The sequence below is a fragment of the Macrotis lagotis genome, chromosome 7 (assembly GCF_037893015.1).
Source record: "Macrotis lagotis isolate mMagLag1 chromosome 7, bilby.v1.9.chrom.fasta, whole genome shotgun sequence".
Classification (NCBI taxonomy): Eukaryota; Metazoa; Chordata; class Mammalia; order Peramelemorphia; family Peramelidae; genus Macrotis; species Macrotis lagotis.
The window spans coordinates 23,790,876-23,817,699 of NC_133664.1; the positions used below are offsets into that span (position 1 = coordinate 23,790,876).

At 37.1% G+C, this 26,824-nt stretch overlaps 1 protein-coding gene across 1 annotated transcript in view; it reads right to left on the reverse strand.

Moving 5' to 3' along the window:
* RBMS3 (RNA binding motif single stranded interacting protein 3) overlaps nucleotides 1-26,824 on the reverse strand; it is a 759,514-nt gene that overhangs the window by 261,567 nt on the left and 471,123 nt on the right. Inside the window, exon 5 of the mRNA XM_074195636.1 lies at nucleotides 7,991-8,148. Coding sequence (XP_074051737.1) covers nucleotides 7,991-8,148 — 158 coding nt within the window. The remainder of the gene's footprint in view (nucleotides 1-7,990; nucleotides 8,149-26,824) is intronic.

Here is a 26,824-nt window from a genome sequence, read left to right on the forward strand (position 1 = left end):
AAGGTACTGTAGAAAAAGTGCTGAACTTGGAGTCATAAGAAACTGAGTTCCAATCTGGGCTCTGCTGCTATTTGTGTGACCTTGAGCAGGTCACTGTCTCTCTGAATTTCTGTTTCCCCATCTAAGGAAATGGGGTATTTGACTAGATGACCTCTTTCCTCCAAATATCTATGATCTTATGAGCATCTCAGTACCCCCTAGAAGACTCTTTAAGACTCTAAACTATAGATGAGAAATTTCTAGTTTTCAATTACTAACAGATGGTAACTTATAAGTTGATCATTCAAACTGGTAGAAAGACTTTACACAATGGGAGTTCCCTATATGGGAAAAATATAAGGCAGCTCCAAACAACAAATACCCCTGAAAACAATACAAATAATTCTTATAGCATATCCCTCATATGATTGTCTTAAAACTCAAGGGAGATGTGTATAAAGGGTTTTGCAAGTGTAATTTGCTATTATTAATAATCTCTAAAACCAAATGATGTACCCTGCACTACAGTCCTTAAAAATAGATATTTCTGCATGATATTCATCTTTCTAATGCCAGTTCCTCCTCCATTTTTATCTGCTTGCTCTAGGCTATAATCATATTTCCTTCTTCTTGAAAACATAGTCAGTTTTAGACTTTTTTACCCTTATGTTTTCCTGTTACTCATTTTCTTACTCCTCCTTCCCTTGGATGGTTCAAATACTTCCATGTCTGAATGATAATGCTGACTCAGTCTCCTTTTTTCCCTGGTGTCAGTTGCCATATGAGACAGACCTGACTCCACCTGGATTTCCTCTTCTTTTCCTTCAGTTTAGTTGCAGGTATCCATTAATAATCCATGCCTCAGTGTCCTCAATCTTTAGTTCTTTACTACCCTGAATCAGTATTTGCCTTTTTTTGAAGTATTGAGGGAAAGAAAGCAAGTGTTCTAGGGTCCCCATTTTGGGAGATCTTTAACTCAAGGGTTACAATAACCAGAAGAATGGATAGATTGGTTTGGAAAAAAGAAGCACTAAATTCAAACAGACACTTATTAATTAGGTGACCTGGGCAGGTCAATTTTTTTTTTTGCCCCAGTTTCCTTATTTATTAAATGAAGATAATGACACCTACCTCCCAGGGTTACTGTGAAGAGCAAATGAGATAATCATTGTAAAGAGCTTAGCACAATATCTGACAACATAGTAGATACTATATAAATATTAGCTATATGGTTGTTATGGCTATTATTTATTCTCTTGCAACTCCTACTTCTGGAGTGACTGTGCAGTCAAGGTTTCCTGCTTCTTGCAATGGAATGGTGGGGGAAGGATGGATTGAAACCATTGTCAAGAGTCTCCATAAGAGAATGAACAAGCTTGTGGGTTGGTTTGAGCAGCCCAAAGCACAGTAACTGGCAGTAGGGCTGCTAAGTAAACACATTCTAGATTCACATTCTCTACTATTAATTGATAATATTTGTACTTTTCAAAATTTCTTGAATTCTTATCCAGTAACTTCAACAATAATTATTCTATCACTGGAAACAATTTTTTTGTGTGCTAGTACACAATTTTTTTTATTGTAGTTTTAATTTTCTGGTGAGTTAGTAAAGGTTGGAGAAAATGTCCTCCATCTTGTTAATTTTGTCAACTCCTTTGTGTGATTTTTTTCAGGGTTATATAAATGTCTGAATTGTCCCTATGACCAATGACATCTAAGAACATTGCCTATCTTGGCAAACCAGAGATTAAAATTCAAGTGACCAGATGCTTCAATTGCTTTGTTTCCTTTCCTAAATAGAGGTGACTTAAAACAGTCATCCTCAGAGATGGAAGTTTCCAATATGGTAGCCATCTTACCAGTTTATGACTTGTTTGGTTCCTGTGATTATACCAACTCTCAGAGGAGGAGATGACCACTCACAAGATCATTTAACCTGAGGGGACTACAGGGCTTTGCCTGAGGCTGGTCTGGGGCTCTAGAATGTGTGAGTCTCTGACAGTGTGATTTCAGGTATAAATTCTGGGCCTATTTCTCCATTCCATAAAATGCCTTTCCCTTTCAGCAAGGCTGTGGTGATTTCCTTTCAAGTGTTTTTTTAATGAATGCTGGAGAGCCTTTTGTGTTTTAAGTATTTCTTTTGTTGTAGAGGAAATAAAAAGCTGTCATATATTTGACACCTATTTTGAACAGTGAGTACTTTTTTCTTGAAGTGATCATGTAAATCCCTACTGGGAAGACCCTAGAGAGGAATCATATCTAAGTTTTAGAAGCTATGTAGTTTCATGGACAGGGCTCTGGACTTTGAGTCCAGAAGATCTAAATGCATAACTACTAACCAAGTTTATGACCGTGACAAAAAAAGGAAATTTAGCATCAGTTTCCTTATCTATAAAACAGGAATTAAAAGCAGCCCCTACTTTAAAGGGAGGTTCTTTAATTTGGGAGGATCAAATGACATCATATGTGGGAGTGCTATATAAATGGCTATAATTACTATGTTTGATTGTTTTTCTTGTTATTGTTATCTATAGTTTCAGAGATTTCATCCAGATTTCTCTGGCAGTCTGGGGACATAATAATCCAGATTATGAGAAAAAATCTGACTTCTCTTTATGGGATTAGGTCACTCTATTCAAAATAGATTTGAACTTGGTGTGAAATTATCCAAAGCCTTTCATAGGAAGGATCTACAAATCCAAACTTAACTGAAGTACAGCTGAGATTTCTCAACCCTGATGCCTCTGCCTTGGGTGAAAATTGTTCCTAAATTAAGACTGTTCTCCTTGGAACAAAAGGTAGATATGATTTAGCATTATTTCCAGATTATCTCGGATTTTCAATTATTCTTCCTCATTTTACTAAGGAGTGTGAAGGGCAGTTTGGCTTCCTAATTCTTCCTCTGTGAGTGAATAGAGGAAAGAGCCAGAAGCAGAGTCCTTTCATCTCCAAGCTAGCTCATGTGAATGCGCCATCTTAATGAAGAGCCAGGAAAATGGATGACAACATTATTAGAGTTTTAAAAATGGATAAAAGGAGAAAAGAGTGAGGCAGATACCTAGAAGAACATGTAGAGGGGTCATATTTTTAAGTTATCAACACCTATTTTTAAGGCTGGGAGAAACAGTCAAGTCAAAAAGGACTGAATAACCTCTTTCACTTGAGGTGAAGTGTGACAAATGGTTAGAATATTGAAAGTGGAATCTGGAAGACCCATGTTCACATACTGCCTCTGATAATAGCTTTGTCTTCAGTTTCTTCATCTGTAAAATGGAGACAGTATCTGTTGTACTAAAATACACCATGCAAAGAGAGTTGAAAATTGTAAGTAACTTAAAATGGAACAAAGACTTTTGGGACATTCTGCTTAAATGCATTTTTATTATGCATTTGTGTTCATTAGAGAGGCAGCCCAAGATAACCTGGGTTCAAATTGTTCCTTTTACATATAAAGTGTGCACACTTAAGCCAACCTCTGAAAATTAGTGTTTGAGGTAATTCTCTGAGATGATACCATCACCAGAAAATTCAGACCTGTATTGGTAAATAAAGTTTCCTCATGTGGGCATTTCCAGTGCCAATGAAATCACAAGTCTAATCCTATCTTGGATATAGGAGCATGCAGTTAGAGTTGGGAGAAACCTTCAAGGCCAATCAATCCAACCTAGAGAAATTGTAATTTTTGACCTACGTAGCAAATATCAAGGGCAATATTTGAACATAGTTTTAAATTAGGCCAAGAGCCAATGACTTTCCACTGACCCATGCTTCTACTTCCAAATCATTAAGTATTTAACAGTTTTTTACAATAGATAACCTTAAAACATATAGAGATTGGACCTGGGATTTAAGTGGTCTGGATAAATCTCAAAGGAGAGGGAGTTCCCTTCATCAAGGCTTACTGTCATCTTCTTTGCAATGTCTAGACTTAGATGAATACCTAGAACTGGAAAATGCCAAGAGTAAAGGAAAAAAATTATTTGTTTTCATTCATATCTGTTTATAAATCATACTTAAATAAATTGACTTCTGTTAGAGTTTTCCTTTTTTTTCTTAGAGGAAAGAAAGGCTTTCTAAAATAATTTACTTGAGAAACATCCTCATTCATTGGGGGGAAATCCTTGTCTCACTTTGGGGAAACTGACCTAAGTATAAAATCAAATTAAATCAAAAAGAACCCTGGAAAATTGAAAGGATATTGTGGGAACTGGGTTCTCAGAGGTCAGTAAACTCACTTTTTTTTTCATTATTTCATCTGTCCCAGATGTTGAAGGTGGCTTCAATGTGACTTTTTTCCTCCTGGTTACCATCCTCTCCCCCCCCGACCAGATTTCTGTCACTATCTGCAAGCTGTCCAATAACCTTTAATGTGACTTTCCTTTCTTTCTTCCTTCCTTCCTTCCTTCCTTCCTTCCTTCCTTCCTTCCTTCCTTCCTTCCTTCCTTCCTTCCTTCCTTCCTTCTTTCCTCCCTTCCTTCCTTTTTGTGGTTGGAACAATTGATCTCATGTTTCTGGGGAAAAGAAGTGGATAACATAAATGTGCAAATATTTCTCCCCAGGTTGGGGCTGATTTATGCTGTGATCTCCAACAGTCACATGGAAGCTACTCTGCTGGTGCCTGCCACAAATGCTCAAACTAGAAGCTGAGGGTAAGACTGTCAGCATTCCCATCATAAACTTATATTTTCAAAGGTTTATGACCTGGCCATAAAATGTCTCTTGGGGGGGTAAATCTTACAAAGTTGTTTTAAGTTATAAGAGTGTAAAAGAACAATAAAAAAATGAATAAAAGGATGTTCCTAATTGCACATACTTTTTTGGATGCTTCTGGAAGTTTCAAAGGCCTGTAATTGAGCAGCCCATGGGTCTTCCTAACATAAAAATCGGTGATGCTTTGAAGTAGGGCATTTTCAAAATAAAATGAGAACCCCTCTGCTGCTATGAGAGGTTTCTATGGAAGAAGAGGCACCGTTGCTTCAAAAAACACAATAATGAGTTTTTTTTCTCCTACCCTTTCTCATAGGTTAGGGATTAAGATATAGGCACAAGGAATGAGAGTGATATTGTTGGAAAGGTTTGAAAATGACCAATTGTAAAAAAAAAACTGATGCATATTGAACCAGTTATTGAAAGCTCAGAGCTCTGGACACTCATAAATGAGACCATGGGCAGCAATTAAAGTCGACGCGGTTATGAGTTTGTAACACCAGCCAAACTGACAACCTCTTCGACTAGAGCTTAGAAGTATACTGGCTTTTTAAAAGAATGAATGATTTGTAGGGACAATAAAGCTGAATGGATGATATCACTGCTAGTTTTTCTCCCTCCTGGAGTACCTAGCCTTCTAGAGACGAGCCAATTCCACTTCTTAGATCTTGGTTACCTCAGTATGAAAGAAAGAGATTGGAATAGACCATCTGAAAAGTCCCTTCCATCTCTTAGAGCCTACAATCCTTGAACTCTAATCATATATCCGGTATTTGATGCAGTACTGAACAATGGAATTAATCACCAACAAGTTTTTAAGTGTTGCTATTGCTAAATACTGGGAATATAAAGAAAGAATCGAGTCCTTGCTTACAAAGAGTTTACAGTCTGGCAGGGAAGACAATATGTCAGTACATAATAACATATGAAATACAATGAAGATAGAAAGTAAACTTAAAGAGAAAGCACTAGTTACTAGGTATCTACCTCTTCCTTAAGATAAAGTAAGAATTGATGACTTCTCCAAAATCTTAACAAAGTTATAGCCTATCTACAAGGAATTACCAAGGACAGCTAAGTGGTGCAGTGGATAGATCGGTAGCTAGGAGTCACAAGAATGGGAGTCCAAATCCAGCCTCAGACATGACACTAGCTGTATGACTTTGGGCAAGATTGCCTAGCATCCAGGGCCATCTCCAGATTCATATCTGACCACTGGACTTAGAGGGCTCTGGAGAAGAAAGTGAGGTTGGGGACTTAGCACAAACCCCCCCCCATTCAAATCCTATTTAATCGCATGTCATTGGCACCAGCTTCTTTATGTCACCACCTTCTTTGAGAAAGAAGGACAACAGTTTCAGCATCAGCATTAGCATCCTCCTCCTCCAACCAAATAAGTGGGAAGCAGGTCCTACACCTTAGGAGCTTACCTTCACAATGAGTGAAAAATTGGAATTCTTTTTTGATAACAATATTCTATTCTCTTGCATTTGAAGCCTCACTGATGCCCTGGAAGGAGGGCCAAAACTCATACTTTTTTCAGATCCTGATTCTGTCATTCATTATGTTACCTCTTCATGTCAACTGATATCTGATAAACATGTCATTGACATCTTCATTCCAGTCACTGATAAAAATATTACATGAAAAAAGCAGAAGACTGATGGAACATCTAATGGAGATGTTCTCTCAAGCTGACATTGTTCCATTAATGAAGTCTTGAAGTCCAATGCTTAAATATCTTTTAATTCCATCTAACTATATTATAGGACAAATTATTCTCTCGTACACAAGAGTAACACCAAAGCTTTACTGAAAAATCATGTCTACAATATGCCTATGGTTAGTCCACTTTTTGTCTCACTGAAAAGTAAATAAATATTAAAAAATAACATAAATAAAAATAAATGTCTGTTGAGTGCTTAGGGACCTGTCTTTTGAAGATGTTAAATATGAGTCCTGGGAATGATGTAAAGAGGAAGACTGACAAAGAACTAATGAGAATGAAGTGAAAGTAGGCTGGGGGATGATAGAAGAAGGGTCTAGTCTGAAAGGCAGAGACAAGGGAGGAGTTTCCAGAGTTCTGGCAGCAGAAGAAAAAGAGGAGTGGGAATGGCAAAGGAGTATGCAAAGGAGTATGCCAACTTCTCATCCTCCCAGCTTAGAAGATGAGAAGAAACTCTCCTCTGGAGATGGAGTATTTTCTGGAGGGATCCAGTTTTATCTGGAGGATAAAAAAGATGGAAAGAACTTGAAGAGTTCAGAGATGAGGGTTTCAGAGGGCACAACAGGGCATGGGCAAAGAAGCATGGGGTAAGAGGAGGGTGATGTTTGAGATGGATAGGGATGAATCCTAGGAAAAGTTACAAGGGAAAGTCTTTTTTTCCTTTGAAATACCTAATGAATCACAGATATCAGGGAAACAGGAGGACCAAGTTTGTTTGCCACAAACCAGGGAACTGCCAACTGATCATGGCTCAAACCCTAAAATCACTGCTTTACCTTTTCTTCCGAGCTCCAGTTCTTTTCCTTTTTTCAGTCCTTCCTTTTTTGTTTGTTCATGAAAGCACAGCAGGGACAATCATTTTAACTGTATGCCTGACTGTAACCCCCTTTTGTAAACATTTCCTCAAAGATAAAATGAAAACTCGCCCTCCTTCCCCATCAATGACAGAAATGCTATCAGCATTTCTTCTGTTCTTCATAAAACATCAAAAACCAAACAGTCTTGGCCTCTAAAATGTAAATTCTCCTTCTGACCTTCTCTTTAGGCTCTGGAATCCTTGGGGCTTCCCAACAATTTAGGTTTCTCTCTCTCTCTCTCTCTCTCTCTCTCTCTCTCTCTCTCTCTCTCTCTCTCTCTCTTTCTCTCTCCCCTTAATCTGTCTTCTTCCTACTGGGAAATTTACCTTTTTTTTTTTTTACTTCGGAAATCTATGTGAAACCCTTTCAGTACTTTATTCACTACATGGGTTATTTTGTTTTTGGTTATTGGGCATTTATTAGCTATGTCACAGCCTGGGAGGATCTGGGAGTTTGCTGAAACAAAGGCAGGCAGAGACAATGGGAGGAGGGGTAAATAGCATAAATATCTGTGATGAATGCCATCCACACACATGCTAGGCTATGGAATGGCTCTACTTTCATGGTGGCTTTCATCGGTTCAAAGGCAGAAATACCCCCATGATAAGCCAAAAGCTGCTTTCAACTCTGTAGATGTCACAGCTTTGAGTCTCTGAGATGGAATGCACCCTGAAGGGAAACAAAGAAGGAAAGAAGTGTATAAATGGAGCAAGAATTTCACCTGGCAAATCCGACGCCTCTGCTGACTCCATTGGCGTCTCTCAATATTCTGGTGGAAATGACATGGCCGAAGGGTTTCAGCATGTTCTCCAATTCCTGCTCATCCATGGAAATGGGTAAATTGGAGATGTATAGATTTGTGGGGTCTTGTTCTTGTTGCTAAGACAAAAAGAAGAATAGAAACAATGCATTATATTATGAATAGCAGTGCCTACTTATGTGGCACAATAATGATTAAACAAATTCCCAGGGTTCCTACAATGCAAGTCAGTTAAACTCAATAGATATTTATTAAATACTTATGTTTAGAATGCATTATTTTAAGTACTGGTGATACCACAACAAAAATAAAATGTTCCTTGCCCTTAGAGGGCTTACATTCTCCAGGGATGCAGGGGTTGGTAAAACACACGCACAGGGGAGCAAATCCAAGAGTTATAGAATAAGGACAAAATTATTTCTGAACCAAATTTGCCTCTCATACTGAGTTAAGAATTATGAATTCTGCCCCCAACACTAGTTGGAAACTACTCTTCTATGTCACTCCTACTGTCCTTCTTTGAGACACTACCATTTCCTCAGCCTTCAGTCACAAAGACTCCAAATGACCTATGAGTTGATTAAGAACTATTCCCTGCAACTAAGAGGAATTACCCTCCCACACCTGCTTCACCTGTGGTACTTCTCTATTTCTTTCTATAAGTTTGCCAGAGTATGTCTATGCATTTATACGAACATATCTCAGCAGACTGAGAAGGGCTCCATGCTTTCTCTGAATGACAGAAGAACACCAAAGAAACAGTTACATCATTCATCAGCTATTCCTCACCCTTTCTTCATGACCAAAAGGATTCTATTTTTAACTCTTACTTCTCTTTGGTAACAATTTTCCATATACTTTCTCTCATTATAGTTGAGGAAATTGCTCGCTATAGATGAAGAAATGGAAAGGGGAAGGGACAGATGATGGTTGACTTAAACACTTCTTTGATACTCTTATTTCACTAGGAGAAAGAATGGAGGGCTTCTTAGTTTATTTCATTATATTCACGGAACAGTAAATTAAGTAAGGCCTGTGTTATTATTCCCACTTGAATGACCAACAAACTGAGGAATGGACAAGTTAGTCGCCTGATGTCATGAGCTCATCAATCATGACAATACTAGGGCTGAGATGTGTTTTTTCCATTAGACACTACAATTATGTCATTGTCTTCTATAGAACAAGGATTATCCCTCCAGTTTGTAGAATTCCTAATGTTCTCTGCATGAAATAATATAGCACGATAAACAGCAAAGACTATAGCTTCTTCCTTTAAAAAATCTGCTATAGGGGTCTCTACATGGTGCAGTGGATAGAGCACAGTCCTGGTGTCAGGAGGACCTGAGTTCAAATTTGACCTCAGACACTTAATAATGACCTAGCTGTGTGGCCTTGGGCAAGCCACTTAATCCCATTGCCTTGCAAAAACTAAAAAAAAATCTGCTATAAGGGCTGGGAAGGAGAGAGGATTGGATGAAGTGGAGGAACATTTTCTCCTTTCTGTCTTTGTCTCCTTATAATGTAGGACAGTGCCTGGGATGCTCAATAAATGCTTATACTTTGATGATGTATTGCCTCATGGCAGGAAGGGACTTTTAAAATGTTGTCTTTGCATTCTCAACATTTATCAGAGCCAAAACAAAAAAAAAATCTATTAAAACAATCTGCCTAAAAATAAAAGTAAGTGTCATTTACATGTGCTCTTTAAGGGAAAATCAGAACCTGGATTTAAGGAATTGTTCCTTCATTCATACTAACTTCATCTATGAATCAAAGTCACCAGTAGCATTGAGCAGTTCCTCTGAATTGACAGAGAAGAATGTGACATCATACAGTGGTATTTGCCCTGGATCTGCTATGCAAAAGGCAGAGTATGTCCTGGAATTCTAATGAGTAGGTTGACATGACCATAGAACAGGGCAATAAAAAACAACAACCAAAAAAAGTTCCCTCCCCAGGTAGATACATAGGTTACCATTATCCTTTAATGAAAGGTAAAACATATTTGTCATCTATGTAATAGTATCCCAAAAGTCTTAGTGTAGTTTTAAGCTACGAAACCTAAATATATATATATATCATATATATGTGTCATGTATATATAAACCTATATTATCCTGATGTATTTTTATATAAACAGTATTTGCATATCTATACATATATCTATCATATAGACATATATGCATACAACACGCACACACACATACACACAATGGAAAAAAATTGGCTTGAGTTAGAAAATCTGAGTTCAGTTCCCATGTCTGGTATGGACTACCAGAATGACCTCAGATAATAACAACTTTTCTGGGCCTTCATTTCGAAATGAAAGAATTTCAGTATATGATTTATAAAATACCTTCGGGCTCTGGATTTCTAATATTGCATGCAATACTCTGATAGTATGTTCATCTATGGCTTTGCCTATTAGAATGTAAGCTCCATAAAAAAATAGGACATTTTCTCCTTTCTGTCTTTGTCTCCTTATACTGTAGGATAGTGCCTGGGATACTCAATAAATGCTTATACTTTGATGGCGGGAAGGGACTTTTAAAATGTTGCTTTTACAATCTCAACATCTAGCAGAGTGTTTTGCACAATATGGGTTTTTAATAAATGTTTATTGAATTGGGTGGGCATCTTACCCAAAAGCTTCTATATTGTTTTCTTCAGAATAAGTCAAATTTTATTGGGGGATTTTTCCTTTTACAACCATTTTCTTCCTAATTTTCTAAAACTGCCTGTTGTTATAGCCATTGACTTTCTTCCCATTTTTCTTGGGGGGAGGTACTGCTTACTATTGTTCTTAGACTTAAATTATCATATAATTTCAGATTCTTACAGCCATAAGGGAATTTAGATAACATTCCCTCACGATCCCTTGAGATGAAGAAATAGAGGCCAAAAGCATTCTCTCATAAGAGCCTTGGCCAAGATTTATATATGAAAACAGCTTTTCTAGGGGTAGAACTTGGAAAAGAAACCAGGTCCAGCTCCATTTTAAAATCTTTTGCCCTTTTATTACTCTTTCTCCATTCTACTTGAATTACTATATTCGGAGCCAATGGAAGCCTAGAGAGAGACAAGTAAAAACCTCTAGATTTTTGCCTGTCCAGTGACTTTAAAATACTCAACACTTAGTTTTCATTCTGGAATGAAAGAGAAATCATAGAAGACCTTACACATAGTAGCAAATCTTAAAAGAATGAATGGTTGGATGGATGAATAGACTACAGAATATCAAAACATACCATTGAACTGTTGAAATACAGACTCACACAGACTCTCATTATGTATTTGGGGACTTTTCCCTCATTCAATATGGGGACCAAATCATTGAATGCTCACTTCTTTCTATTTCATCACGATTGGGGTGGTCTAGTTTCTTCTTATTGCTCCATTAAAAACTCATGAGAAAAAAATGTTTAAATACTGAGCTTCGTAAATGAAAATGGAGGCTATTTCAACCACTTTACAAAGTAATTAAAATAATAAATGAAAAGTGTAATTCATATATCTTATCAATGTTGTGTTTTTATAATATAGTAATGATATATTCAAATATTTCAATTAGATTATTGTTTATATATTAAACAATTTATGTCAAACTTTAAGTGTATAAAGCATTTTACATACATTATCTCATTTGACTTGAAGATCATAAATTTATTTTAGAGAAAAATAGTTTTCCTCTCCTTAAGATTTTTATTTTTATCCTTTTACCCACATAACCACCTCTCTCTCTTTCTTTCTTCTTCTTCCTCTTCCTTCATTTTATAGTCTCCTCCCCCCTTCTCTTTTTAAACATCTATATTCATGTCCTGACTGTTTACTTATTTTAAAGAGTTTCAAGACATTTCCAGCTCAACAGAAACATAAAGTCTGAAGGACGGCTTAGGTATTTCATCTATTTGAAGTTAGAGGCTTCTATATAGGTGAAATATTTTATGAGTGTGTATGATTGCAGTCGGATGAAATAAACAAGAGCTGAGCTAGATGGTCTGATCCTAAAAAGAGGTTTCTACTATACTCGATATTTCAAGAGCTGAAAATTAGTTGAAAATACTTGTATCTGAGAGGCACTCTACCTAACAGAGCCACTAAGTTATTAGTGCAGAATAGTCTTAGATTCAAAAGGGAATTTAAGAGTATAGAGGAAGGATTCTTCATGATTAACCTATTGACCAAGGCACATACAAGCAGTCCTTTGATCCTATGAGATTGCTAGTAAAGAAAGAAAAACAATTTTTTTGCTTCCCACTCACTTTGTCCAGTAAAAACAAAGCCCATATGTTCCTGTCTGAAAGTCCCCAATAAGGTTCTGTTTTGGCTTTAGGTACAGCTGGTTGGAGAGTTCTGGCTTTTGGATACTGATCTAAAGGTCTTAACGATCGGTCTAGTTCTGTGCAAAGCACAATCAGAGGCCTCAAGAGCTTGTGTTTCAGAGATCATCTAAGGTGACTGTTACTCATAGAATCACATTTCTAGTGTGGGAAAGGATCTATCTACTCCAAAGCTTCTTACCCTGTGGTCCACAAAACCCAGTGTTCAAGAGGTCCACAAACTTGGATGCAAATTAAATACATCTTTATTTCCATTACCTTTAATTGAAATTTTGTATTTCCTTTAATTTTCTAAAAAAATATTTTAAGAGGTCCCTGGGCTTCCCCAGTCTGCTAGAGGTCCAGGACATAAATAATGTTAAGAACCACTGATCCAATGTCCTTTTATTAATGGTCTCTGATTCATCCAGGGTCATCCAAGAACTAAGCTGCAGAGTCAATATTTGGACCCCAGTTTTGTGATTCTATGTGCAATAATCTATCTGCTAAAGAATGCTTCCTTAATGCCCTCTGGGAAAGTCAAAATAAGCAGTGGGGACAAAATAATGGATATCTTTTCAACACAGTGGATAATTTCGATCACTAGAAGAATCAAACCAAACCAAGCTTTGTTTTTTCCCTTGCAAGAAGCAAAGATGAAGATAGATATTTTGGTTCTTATGATAGGTTCCAGTAATTTTGTTTCTGAACATCTCTTTTTGGTATAACCCAGTTGATAGCTACTGAACTTAAGACAAATGTCTAGGAAGAGTGTATTACCCTGACGGTAAAGATTCAAAAGAAAACACAATTGATGATTTAAAGAAAAAAAAATATGTCTGAGAGGCAGAGGCAAAGTGGCAAAGGGGAGATGAAAACCTTAGAGAGAGAAGACCTGGTTTCAAGTACTTCTTTGTATACATATTAACTTTATAACTCTAAGAAAGAGGCTTCTCCAAGTGCCCCAGGAAATAAAGATTCTAAATGAAAGATTGAGTTGGCTAACTGTATAAACTGAAAATAGGAGTTGACATCCAAGAGGTTACATGTTCTGATAAAATAGAATCATAGGTTTAAAGCTAGAAAAGACCTTGAATGTCAATGGAACATGGGAACAATGGAACCCCTCATTTTATGAGTGAGAAAACTGAAGTGGGGGAATAAAATAACTTGCCCAAGATCACACAGCTGAGTTGAGATTCAACCAAAGTCAGCGCACTCCAAATTCATAGCTCTTTTCATTGGACCACGATGCCCCTCTGGGCTTCGAACACATATGGTGGGGAGGAAGAACACTTTGATTAAGGAAAAAAAAATATTCAACTCTGCCCTCCAAGCAAGATTATCAGTGTTTATATTCAGGGAAAGAGAGAGATTAGTCGATGCTCCCTAAGATCTATGACCAACCTCTCAAGATCAAGTAAATGCTGACTCTGAGAGTTCTTTCTAAAAATAAAAGTCTTTAGCAAGAAAGAAATGCTTCTATTATATCCTGGGAAATGGTGTATGTTCTGACTAATTCTTCTCCAGTCTCTGCTATCTTTTTCTCTGGTCTTTCCCTTTGATGATGTCATATGAGGGTCTCATAACTATCATCTTTCCATTCTCCTTCACAGAGTAGAAGAGATCTTGCTTTGCAATAACCAAAGGAAAGTCATAGTTATAGGGACAGGACAACCTGACTATTTCTTTCAATGTTGTGTGTAGGCTCAAACTGAATAGTGCATGTGAAAATGCACACTGCACAGTGCACTAGAATGCACACTTATAGAAATCAAGACATGGTTTTATTTTCTTTTGTTTCATTTCTCAAAGGTAAACACATTTTGTTGATAAATAGATATTTAATGAATATTATTTAGAATAGAATGTTTTACATATGAATTGAGAATAATAACTTCATTAAAATGACTCAAGAAGGAGGTTACATACTTGGAAAGAACGTATGTGGTTGGAATTTTTAGGTGTGCTCAGATCCTTTGCTTCCATGGTAAAGACTAGATGACAGTCTAAATAAAAACCTCTCATGAATTTGAGTGAACTGAGTACATAGGATCTCTAAGTGTATGTTTCACAAACCCAGATTTTTACTTTCAAATGAAATGAATAATAAAATGACTAAATGAAATACTCAAGTCTGGATGTCTTAATCGGAATTACCTGTTTTCCTTGGACAAGTGGTAAAATTGCATTCCAGGATTGACTTGACTTCTCCCACCATGCTCACTTCATGGACTCGACCTCAGTATTCCCAGTTATCAGCCCTGAAGTTGAGTTTTCCTGTGAGAAAATGCTAAATTAACATTTTACAATATTGAGATCTCTATAGTTTCACTGTCATCTATTGTGCTATCACAATGTATTGATAGATCTTCATTCAATGCCCTGAAGTTAACACAATTAGAACAGGGAACAGAACTATAGAGAACTACTCAATATTGTAAAACAAAATCAATGCATTTTCTCATGGACTAGTATTGAGGCTAGTCTTTGGGGACATCAACTCTAACAACCAATTGCCTACTGAGATTCCAGCAGAAGCAAATCATGACATTGATCATAACAAGTGATATATTTCTTGAGATAAGTAAAAGAAAACCACTATTGGTTTTCCCCAATGCCACCAAATGTATAGAAATTATTATAGTGGCAGTACATGACTAGAAGAACCATGGGAATCTCTTATACCATTTGATCTCACTCTCTCCCTCTTGGTAAACCAAAGCCCCAAAGCAATGATTATTTTTTTAGAATAATAGGGGATGGAAGAGAGGGTAGCCAGTCCAACTGGTGCCATAAACAGAATGCTCTTTGCATCTTTGCCTAATTGGAGACCTCCAGTGAAGGGATCTCACAGTTGTTAGGGACAACCCAAACCACTTTGAGGTAGTCTTAATTGGTAAGAAGATGTCCCCAAGATAAAATTGAAATCTCTCTCTTACCTCTACTATTTAAACACATTGTTCCTGACTCTGTCCTCTGAGGACAAATAAAAGAAGGGTAATTCTTCTTGCCTATGGTAGCCCTTCATCTATTTGCAGAGAGGCACAAATGGCCCTAAGTTTCCTATTCTCAAAATCCTAAGTCCCTTATATAATCTTCATAGGAAAAGGTCCTCTTGTCCTTTCACTCTCTTGGTCAGCAATGCAGTTGTGACCTAAGTAGTACCTAGAAGAGTGGCACTCTTACTTCCCTTCTGTTTCCTCCCTTAACGTGGTTCAAGATTGCAAGAGGGTTTTTTGGCCAAACATCAATTATTGACTCATTGATTTGCTTTTGGTGCTGTTCATTCATTTGAGACATATCTGACTCTTCATGGTCCCATGGGACTTTTTTGACAAATATATTGGAGTGGTTTTCCATTTCCTTCTCCCATTGATTTTGAAGATGAGGAAACTGAGGTAAATAGGGTAAACAGGATGATACAACAGGTGTCTAAGGTTAGGCTTGAACACCAAAAAAATAATCTCCCTGAAGTAAGGGAGACTCTATCCACTGAGTGCTCTATCCACTGAGCCACCTAGTTGCTTCCATATTAATTTTTGCCATCCTTTAAAATTCTCACATGAAAAATATTAGGGAGGACCAGAAGGGCATATCTGGCAATGGTCATCACTCTATCTTGTATCTGTGTAGTTGAGTTTTTGAACCCCAGATAGATGAAAGATGGTTTGATAAAACTATGAACTAAAAAATTTAGAACATCTCAAAATCCCTAGGGTTCAGTATAGTATCCATCCAAAGGTTATGCATAGAATCCAAAGACTCTCAAGATGCAAAAGGGAAACATCACAAATACATATAACTTTATGGAGAAATGTTTTGTTTAAAAATATTAATATATTGATCATGGAATCTAAGGCTTGAAAGGGTTACTACCTCTCTCCGTTTTCCTTGTTTTTAAAATTAGGGGAGAGAATATCTAAAGTACCTTGGTACTCTTACCCCTCTCATTTTCCAGATGAGGAAGCTGAAGCTCAGAATTGAAGCTTGGAATATCATGGAAGGTTTCCTATAGGAGGTGGCCCTCAAATTGAGCTTTGAAAGTTTGAAGAAGGCACGATCAAAAGGAATATATTATCCAGGCTTGGGTGGGAACAGATCAGGGTAGAGCCTTGACAAACACTCAGAGATGAGAGATGGAATTTTAATTGTGTGGAAGAGCCAGAGATCCAGGTTATCTGGAATGCTAACTGCATAATTGAGAATAATGGGTAAAAAGCCTCAAAAGGTCATTTGGATTCGGGTTGGGAAGAGCATTAAATGCCAACCAGAAGAAAAAAACAAGCAATCAGGTTATAAAGCCTAGGAGATTGGTTGGATTTCATGGCCAGGAACTTTCAGAGATTATTATTTGCTAGCATTTAAGTGTATTTGTAAACTAAAGAGAGTCAATGGCCTATGATCTGACTCTGAAACACATGGGAGCAGCTTGTTCTGATCAGATGACTCTTTTTACAAAGGCAAATCAGCCTCAAGATTCTGTCATTCCACCCGAAGGTTGGCACATCCCATGTTGATTCATCCCAGTGCTTCTAGTCAAAAAATGGACAGGCTGCAAGAGATTTGGCTGTCCTGGAATTTTAGCTCCCATGTGGAGGCACAGACTGAACTGCCATCATTGACCTCACAACAAAAGCAGCCTCATGAGTGCAGAGAGAAAAGTTTATGGGAAACTATTTCTTAGTTTCTATTTATTATTAGATAACAACAGATGATACAGATGGGGCGAAATGGGTATATATTATATTCTCAGTTTTAGGGGGAAGGTCCTTAAATGAGAATCATAGACTTGGAAATGAAACAGACCATAGAGATCATCAAGGTTAACCCTTTCTTTTGTCTCTCTTCCCCATTTTTTAAAGGTTTTTTTGCAATGGGGTTAAGTGGCTTGCCCAAGGCCACAGGGCTAGGTAATTATTAAGTGTCTGAGGCTGGATTTGAACTCAGGTCCTCCTGACCCCAGGGCTGGTGCTCTATCCACTGTGCCACCTAGCCTCCCCTCTCTTCCCCATTTTATAAATAACAGGGAGGGGAAGGGACTTGCCCTAAATCACACAGATATTAATTGGGAGGATTTGAACACATTTCCCTTTTTTACCAAATCTAGTATTCTTTTTCCTGTCCCCTAGTATTGAAAATGACAAAGATTTAACAAGTCAAGTTTAGAGGCAAGGTCTGCTGACTCAAGAATTCTTTCTCCACCACCTTATCCATTGTTGTCCTATTATTATCAGTCATGTCTGACTTTTTGGGTTTTCATGGCAAAGATACCAGTGTAGTTTACCATTTCCTTCTTCAGCTCATTTTACAGATGAGGAAACTGAGGTAAATATGGTTAAGTGACTTTCCCAAGGTCACACAGCTAGTATGTGCCTGAGGCCAGATTTGAACTCAGGAAGAAGAGTCTTCCTGACTCCATGACCCATGCTCTGTCAACTGCACTCCCTAGTTGACCACCTTAGAATTAATCCTACTGTTTTCGTGTGTGTACAAGATGGAGGGATATTAGCATCAGCAAACCAACATTTATTTACATGGCAACAGATCATAATCATAATCATCTCAGAACTTGCTGCTGAGAAGGTTCAGTGAGATATTTCTCTGTAAGTCAAGTGAGTGGTCAATGATTTCCCCAGGATCACACAAATCAAGTCAAATCAATTCTAAAAGCATTTAAGTCCCTATTGTGTTCTATGCTAGGTTCTAGGAAGACACACAATCATACATAGACACACAGATACTCACACATGTCACACATACACACAATGCACAATGCATAAGACATTCACACATGCATGTGCATACTCACATGTGCACACACAAAACTATAAAGAGACATATGCACACATGCACATGGAGAGAAACATAGACACACATGGACATGCACACACACTGACATACATAAATGAAACAGAGCCTTCCCTCAAGTCACTTACAGTTTCTTTTGGGGACACAAATTATACAGAAGAAGCATACCATCTATTATAAAATAGAAACAGATCTAGGGTGGCAAAGGCCATTGAAAAGGACCAAATCTTCCAAGACCAAATCCAACCTTCTTTTCCCTGTTTCTTTCTACAATGCCTCTAACTTCTGCACATTCCCATAAATTCAGATTGGCAGCTTTTGCTATCTCTAATGTTGATAAGGCAAGGCACTTAGATATTTTCAACAATTTACTTTCAACAAAGCAAATTCTAAGATTCTAATTTGCCAAAATATTGGCAGAAACCAGAATCTAAGCACCTAACTTTAGATCATTTTTCTCTCAAAAATCATGACCAAGACTATTTTCCCCCTTGATTATTTTGAGCTTCAACCATCTAGACAACCCACAAAATATAAACGATATTTGTTCCCTTCTTGGTTGCCTAACTCATGTATTTTTCACAAGGTCTGTTATCATGGAGGCAGTTTTCTGAAAGCTGCCTACTGGGACATGAGAATAATACCATCAGATGCTAGTTGGCACTGTTTTTGGTGGGATCTAGTATACTAACAAATGTTTAACCTCCAGGTCCCCCCCCAAAAACAAAAAGAAGTCCCCCCAAATCACACTTTCTTAGGTTTATGAAATCAAGAAAATAATAATTTAGGTCCTGATACGTGATATTTGCCTACTTCCAAAGTGTAAATAAAGGCAAATGATGAACATTTAATAATCAGTTCTTGGGAGCCATTTTGAGCTGACTCCAGTCTATCCCTGCCTGTCCAATGGGAAGAATTTGAGATTTGAAGTGATATAACCTTGACGAGGTCCTTAGATCCTCAGTCACTTATTTGCTATGTGACCTTGAGTAAGTCACTCACTTTTTGGCACCTCAATTTTCCCCTTATATAGAATTAGATTAAATGACCTCCAAGGACCCCTTCCATGTCTAAATCAGTGATTTTATGTCTAGGTCTAACATGTGAAACATTAAAAGCATTTTCAAAAAGGACAATTATCTATATCAAGATTTGTTCCATTGCTTCTCTTTAATGCATACCCTGCTGGCCATTATATTAAATTAACTGGAGGAGGGACTATTAAATTGATGAGGAGATCCTTAAAATATAGTCACAGTATCAGCAAGAGAACTTAGGAATATATCGCAGAGGGAGGGAAAAACAGAATCTCATTTCTATCATTTATGAGCTAAAAAGATTAATGATTTATTACTGGGGTCATTAATCAAAAAGTATGATCTTTTTTTTAAAGGTCCAATTCTACTGTTCAAGTCAATTAGGCCCTCCAAGGCTCATATACCAAAGAAGCTACAATACTCCACAGACATCCCCAAATATAAAGAGTAGAAATAGGCAGGTAGATAGATAGATTGCCAGACAGACAGACTGGATAGCTAGCTAGCTAGACAGAAATAGATTTGGATATTTATTATTTATATTGATGTGTGTGTGTGTATATATATATATACATATGTATATATATATATATATAATATATAATAAATGCTATTATTCAGGAGATACCAAATTGCTAAGCTTCTTAAATTCATACTGTTGGGAACACATGCTACATAAAAATGGGGAAAGGCTCATTAAGAGCCTCTGCCAACTTCAGAATTGTTCAGGATAAGAATTTTCTCTTCCAAGCACCTATATAAAATATGTCTTCTCATTCTTCTCCACTTTCCTACATTGCTGAGGCAGTACTAGCACCCCAACTTTAAAGGAATTCTCTTTTTTGGAGGGAAGTTTGTGGCCATTGTTTGTGGTAGCAAACAAGAATATTCTGTGGTTAAATGAACAAATACGCAGAAAAGAAGGAGGGAAACTGATTTGTATTGATCTTTTTTCACTAGAATATAATCTAATTTTCATTTTGGTTTCATAAGTAGATCCCCTTGGGGGTTATTATGAATCTCTGTTTTCTTTTTTGTTGTTGTTGTTGGAATCCAGTTTCACCCTCTCCACAAAGATGCTTCTCTAAATAGTGAAAAAGACATTCATTTTGGAATTAAAGAAACTGGGTTCAAATCTTGGATCCACTATCTTTCTAACCCTAGGCAAGTCATTTATTACCTTTGGGTCTCAATGTCCTCAAATGTAAGATGAGGAGCTTGGACTTGAATTCTTCATTCCCTCCCCTATCTAAGATTCTATGTCCTGGGTTGGGGTGGAGGTAGGAGGGTCTAGTTGAGATGAACACATCACTGTAAAGTTTCTTTCTCTTCCTGAATAAGACTTGTCCAGAATCTGCCATTTGCATGACCAATTTCTTTACTTAATCTTTCAACCAATGACTAAATCATATAATCATAGAAATGATATTGAGGCAGGGTATTGAAGAACATATAGTCCAACAGCCTTTCTTTCCCCTTCTCTCCTTGATGAGAAAGCTGAAACTGAGGGAAGAAGTGACTTTCCCAAGGTCATACAGGTAGTATGTGGCAATTAGTATAAGTGGAAGGAAATAAGGAATAAGAAAGATAGACAAAAGTAAGAAGGGACAACATTATTAAGTGTTTTAAAAGTAATGATATGACACTACTAGTGTTTGTTAATTAGGTGGGAGATGTGGTCAGGAGTGAAAGGGTTGGACTTAATTCAACAATGTAATCCAATAATCATTTTTGAAGCACCAACTATGTGTCAAAGCTCCATCCTCAGTTTTTGGAATACAAAGACAAAAAATATTCCAACAATAACAAGAGCAATAATAGCCATTGTCCTTAAGGAGTTTTTACATCCTACCTCTAGAGTTCTGTTTCCAAAGTTTATTTGTCTATCTATCTACCCGTCTACCCACCCAGCTATCCATCTATGTATGTGTGTATGTATGTATGTATCTATTCATCTATCCACTATAGATATGATATTCATCTTTGTATAAATTCATTCATTTATCAATTTATCTATTAATTTGTTTTTGTTCATCTATTCATTTATGTATCACTTTACTAAATTATTTATGTACTCATTTATTCAGTTATTTATTATTTATTTATTTGTTTTGTCTTTCTATCACCTGTCTGTCTGTCTGTCTATCTATTTTACCTAACATGCCATGCTCCTTTAGTCACTCAAATTATAGTGGTAAACTGATGATCAAATTGGATTCTAAGATTCTACAGAAATGGTTTTAAAGGGGAGAAATACAACCATATATTGCTAGATTATACTTCCTAGCTCTCCACAGGTCATTATTGTCCTAGTGAGCCCAAACCGAGAGGAATAGTCAACCTTTCCCTGACCTCAAGAAAGACAGCAAGTCTGACTACCTAGTGTTTGGGGATTTGTGTCGACTGCATTTTATGACTTTCCACCATCTCCAGACCCATCTATCCACTGGACACATCTTCCTGTAACTTTCTTTACAAGGGACCAGAGAGAAATGTAGAATTAAAGACTTTATAGCTATCAAGTGACACACAGAAAGAAACAGGAAATACAAATACATAACAATGAAAAAAAGACAGAGAATAGGGCATAGGAGCATAAGAGTAGATGTCGGAGAAATATCAATAGCATTTAATTCAAAGAAATGCATTTACAGAAATGTGAATTATTATTTTTAAATCTGTAAAAATAATTTCTGTTTGGGGAGAGGCTGAATTGGATAATTCAAAGGAAAGGAGGGAACAATATTTTTTTTTACTTTTTTACTCTACCAACCTCAAGCTACTCTGCAAAAATACCCCACTCATCCTGTTGTTTTGCAAGCATCATCATTGCATGACCTTTGAAAAAGGGAGGAGTAGATGAATTTAGGAAAAACTAAAAAAGTTAATAAACAACAGACTGCTCCCACATCCATATTGCTTTTCACATCTACAACTGGTACAACTAATCCAGGTTAAATAATCATGTCCTACCAGCTTGGAAAGAATTTGTGCATGGGTCAGAATGGATGCCTCTCTTCCCCAAGGATCATCTGTGACCTATTCGGTGCTATTCAGCTCCAGGTCAGATACAGAGAGCAAGAATCCTTAGTCGCAGACACTTGGGAGTCAAACAGGTGGAGTTGATGTTGACACTGACAAAATTAGAACTCTTCAAATTATTGCAATACATATCAGTGGCACACTACTGCCATAACCAATACCACCACCATTGTCACTACTACTACTACTACTACTACTACTACTACTACTACTACTACTACTATAACTACACTACAACTACTATTTACAATACTATGACAATAATGATGACAATGACTTCTGCTATCACCTAACATTTAAGATTTGCCAAATACTGTACCATTCTTGACTCATTTGATCCTTGAAACAGTCCCATAAATTATTATTATCCCCATTTCAAAAATTAAGAAACGGAGACTGGGAGAAGTCAAATGACTTACCCAGGGTTACTCAAACAAGATTTAGACTAAAGTCTTGCTGATGCCCAATTGAGGACTCTATCCACTGTGTCACATGAAAACACCTAGAGAACCAGTCTTATCATGAGGAGGATCTGGATTCAAACTCTACCACGACACCCTGAATATATGACCTTGGACCAGTTATACTTAATATCTCAGTGCCCTGGGAAACTCTTCAAGGCTATATGTTGGAAAATACATGGAAGAGTTAGAGTTCTGCATAGGTGAAGAAATGTTGCAAAAGAGTAACAATTTCCAAACTCACATTATTAAAAGAAGTTTATTTTTGTTTTTTCCATTACTCTGACTATACTTCTGGTTTGGGATCATTAATTTTGGAAAGAACCTTGTGGTCAAATAGTTCAAGGCATTCATTTTACGGAGGTCTTGAGATAGTGAATGACTTGCAAAAGGTCACAAGGAGAAAATAAAGCAGGGATTTGCACCTCATTATATACAGTATGGTTGTTCCTTACATGGAGGTCACTGCCCTCTGGGCCTGGGGTGGGGCGAGGTAAGGAAAAGCAGGGAATGATTACAAGACTTCCACAAAACCACATGTGTACCAAGAATTGCCAAATTGAACTTCATGCAGTTCTAATAAAATATGAAGTGTGACGCAGTATAATAACTAACCTTTTCTCCTACGGACTAAATAAGTGCGTCTTACCTGTATACATATTATTATGCATATTAAATGCATATACTCTAGATACTGTTGGGATGGTAGGCATACGAATTCGTTTATGAGAATTATTAGCAACAATTGACAAATGATCAAAGAATATGGGTAATTTCCCCCCGCCAAAACCGGGCACACTATCAATTGCCACTTGGAAGAATGTTCAAAATCACTAATAAACAGAAATGTGAAGGGAAATAACACTGAAATATTATGTTACAGCCAAGAAGCAAGCAAAGACTCCAGAAAATGGGAAAACTCATTTTCCTCATCTCAAATAAATGTTTGTAAAGTGTTTTGTAAATCTTACAGCACTAAATAAATGCTAGCTATTATTGCTATTGTAGGACAGGCTGTAGAATAATAGTTAGGCCAGTTTATTGCTGATAGGGATGTGAATAGGTTTACCATTCAGGAATACAATTTGGAACTACAAAAAAAAGTTGCAAAATTGTTCTTATCCTTTGTCCCAGAGATTTGACCATTGCCAGTATAAACCAAGGATGCTATTATAGGAAAAAAATATGCAAAAATAAATGTTCATAGGGGCCTTATTTGTGATACACTAAAACTGGAAACAGCATGAGTTTCCAGTGATTGGTAAATGTTTGAACCCATTGTGGTATATGAATTTAATAGACTAATATTAAACTGTAAGGAAAGATGAGTCTAAAGAATTTAAAGAAACACAGGGCCACTTGTACTAGGTGATTCAGAGAAAAGAAGGCAGGGTTAAAAGAACAGTATACTTAACCATAACATCAATAAAGTCCATATGGACAGTCAAGGAAATTCAGGTCAATTAACAGCAATGATACTTCCAAATTGAATGAATTGCAGAGCATATACCTCCTTTTCCCATGATAATCAATGAATAAGTGAATAAAGGAACCATTTATGAAGCACTCACTATGTGTGAAAATACTCTGCTAAGCACTTTTCTGCACAAATAACAAAGTAAAAGCAATCTATGGATTGTAAGGGTCAAAAATCTTTGTAAGTGTTTGCATGATGTTTGGCAAGAATCTGATTATGACAAAAATAAAGGTATTCGTGCTTTGTTTTAGAGCATTAGTGGATTCAAAAATAGATTATTATCAGCATGTATTTTGTGCAATCAATGGACACTTAAGAGTTATAATTAGCTATTGTCAAAGGTACTTTGCCTCAGGGCCCTGCCATTAACAGGGGATACAGTGCCTGTTCATCTGTCAGAGAGGTGCCAAAGTTCTTAGTCTGAAAGTTCCATCATTTCAACACCAGGGTCCTCTTCTCAAAGGATCTGCTGTTATGCCCTTTAACCCTCACAAAAACCTGCATTGGACTCTGGAAACTGTGGTACCCTCTCTTTCCTTGTAACTGCACTTATGAATGAACTGCTACCATTGCCTACTCCCCAAACTAAGTTTGCCCCAGTTTCGATCATTTCTAGCTAGTTTTCTGGTAGGCAAAGTCTCAGATTAGGAGTCACAAGACTTGGCTCTGAGAGTTGGCATTCTCATTTCCTAATAGTGTGACCTTGGGAAAATCATTTCCACTCAGGTTTCTCATCTATAGAATGATGGAACTGGCCAGGTGTTTTGTGGTTTGGGTCACAGGGCAGCTAAGATTTAGAGTCAAGTGAGTTTGGATTTGAAAAAAAATTTCTTTTACTGATCTGTTTTGTAATTTTTTTTTAGCATTTCTTCTTTCTACCTTTCGTAGATGTTTCCTCATCTATGAAATGAGGGGAAATGAATTCAGAGTCCATTCTAGCTCTAAATGAACTCTCCATTTCAATTATAACCCTGCAACTTCCTTGTTGATATTGTTAGTACACATACATGTAGGAAACAAGCCAAATCAGAATATTAGAATATGAATGGTAGGAAAATTAATTAACAATAATCCAGGAGAGGTAATGCCTAGCTTGTTCTAAAAAATGTAAGAGAAAGAAAAACAAAAACATTCAAGATTTAATTCCTCCTTTGGAAGGAGAAACAATCTACTAGTCAAGTTCTCCTAATATTCAACAAATGAAGAGTCTTGTCTTGGATGAGTACACAGGGGAGGGAGATAACATTTCACTAGCTACAAAACATTAACTGAATTTTAGCAAAGCTGTTTGAATGAGGGAGAATTCAAATGCTTCTATTTAAGTCCACAGACCAATTAGAGGCCAATTTTGCCTGCTAATCTCTTAGTCTCTGGCAGACAGGCTTTGCATTTTAAGACTGAATTGTTTTACAGCAGATGCCAGTTTTGAACAATGCCACTCTGGAAGAAGAAATCAAAAATTTACATATTTGTCAGTGGTGCTAAGGCTACCAAAATCTGCTCTCAAGAAGCTTACATTCTGGTGACTTTGTGCATAGAGTACCTATCCTGGAGTCAGGAGGACCTGAATTCAAATTCAGTCTCAGACACTTAATAATTGCCTAGCTGTGTGACCTTGGGTGAGTCACTTAACTCTGTTGCCTTGCCAAAAATAAAAGCTTACATTCTAACAGGAAGATGGCATCCACTAATACAAAGAGATACATAAAAACCATACAAACCTCTGGGTTCAGGGCAGCTAAGTGACACAGTAGATAGAGCATTGGCCCTGGAGTCAGGAGGACCTGAGTTCAAAATAGTCTCAGACACTTAATAATGACCTAGCTGTGTGATCTTGGGCAAGTCACTTAACCTCTGTTGCCTTGCAAAAACAAACAAACAAACAAAAAATACCCCCAAACCTCTGGGTTCTTCTCTGGAAAATTTCATGTTTTAAACTATAACAACACAGTAAGAACACCAGGGCTTAACTCTATAGGAAAAGTTGATGGAAGTTCTGGAAAAAGCGGATCATGGCAAATTTTATACACAAAACCAAATGTTCAAAATTTCAAAATTCATGTCAGTTTACTAATCTTTGGAACATATACAAATCATATCATGGAAAAGTCTGTTCTGGCTTTCATCTTGTCTCACTTAGTCCAGGGTAATAAGCTCCTAACTAGTCTTCCTGGATCACTAGAATATTTTTCATACTGCTGCCTAAGACATTTTATTGAAGTCTTGCCTCCCTTATGTAAACTCTGCTCAGATTTCTCAAACTTTCTTGCCTGGATTTCAGTACCTCATCACATCTCACTGACTCTACTGCATCAGACTCCTAATGGGCATGCCTTCTTTGCTTCTTCCTTCTTTCAATCCCTAGTTCACACAAATGCCAAAATGACTTTTCTTAAGCACAGATATGACCATGTCTGTTCCCTCCTCAAGAAATTCCTTTGTCTCCCTATTGCCTATAGGATAAAATAGAAATTTTTCTATATGTCTTTTGAAACTCTTTACATCTTTTATTTTTAAGTTTTTGCAAGGTAAATGGGGTTAAAGTGGCTTGTCCAAGGCCACACAGCTAGGTCATTATTAAGTGTCTGAGGCCAGGTTTGAACTCAAGGACTCCTGACTCCAGGGCTGGTGCTCTATCCACTGCG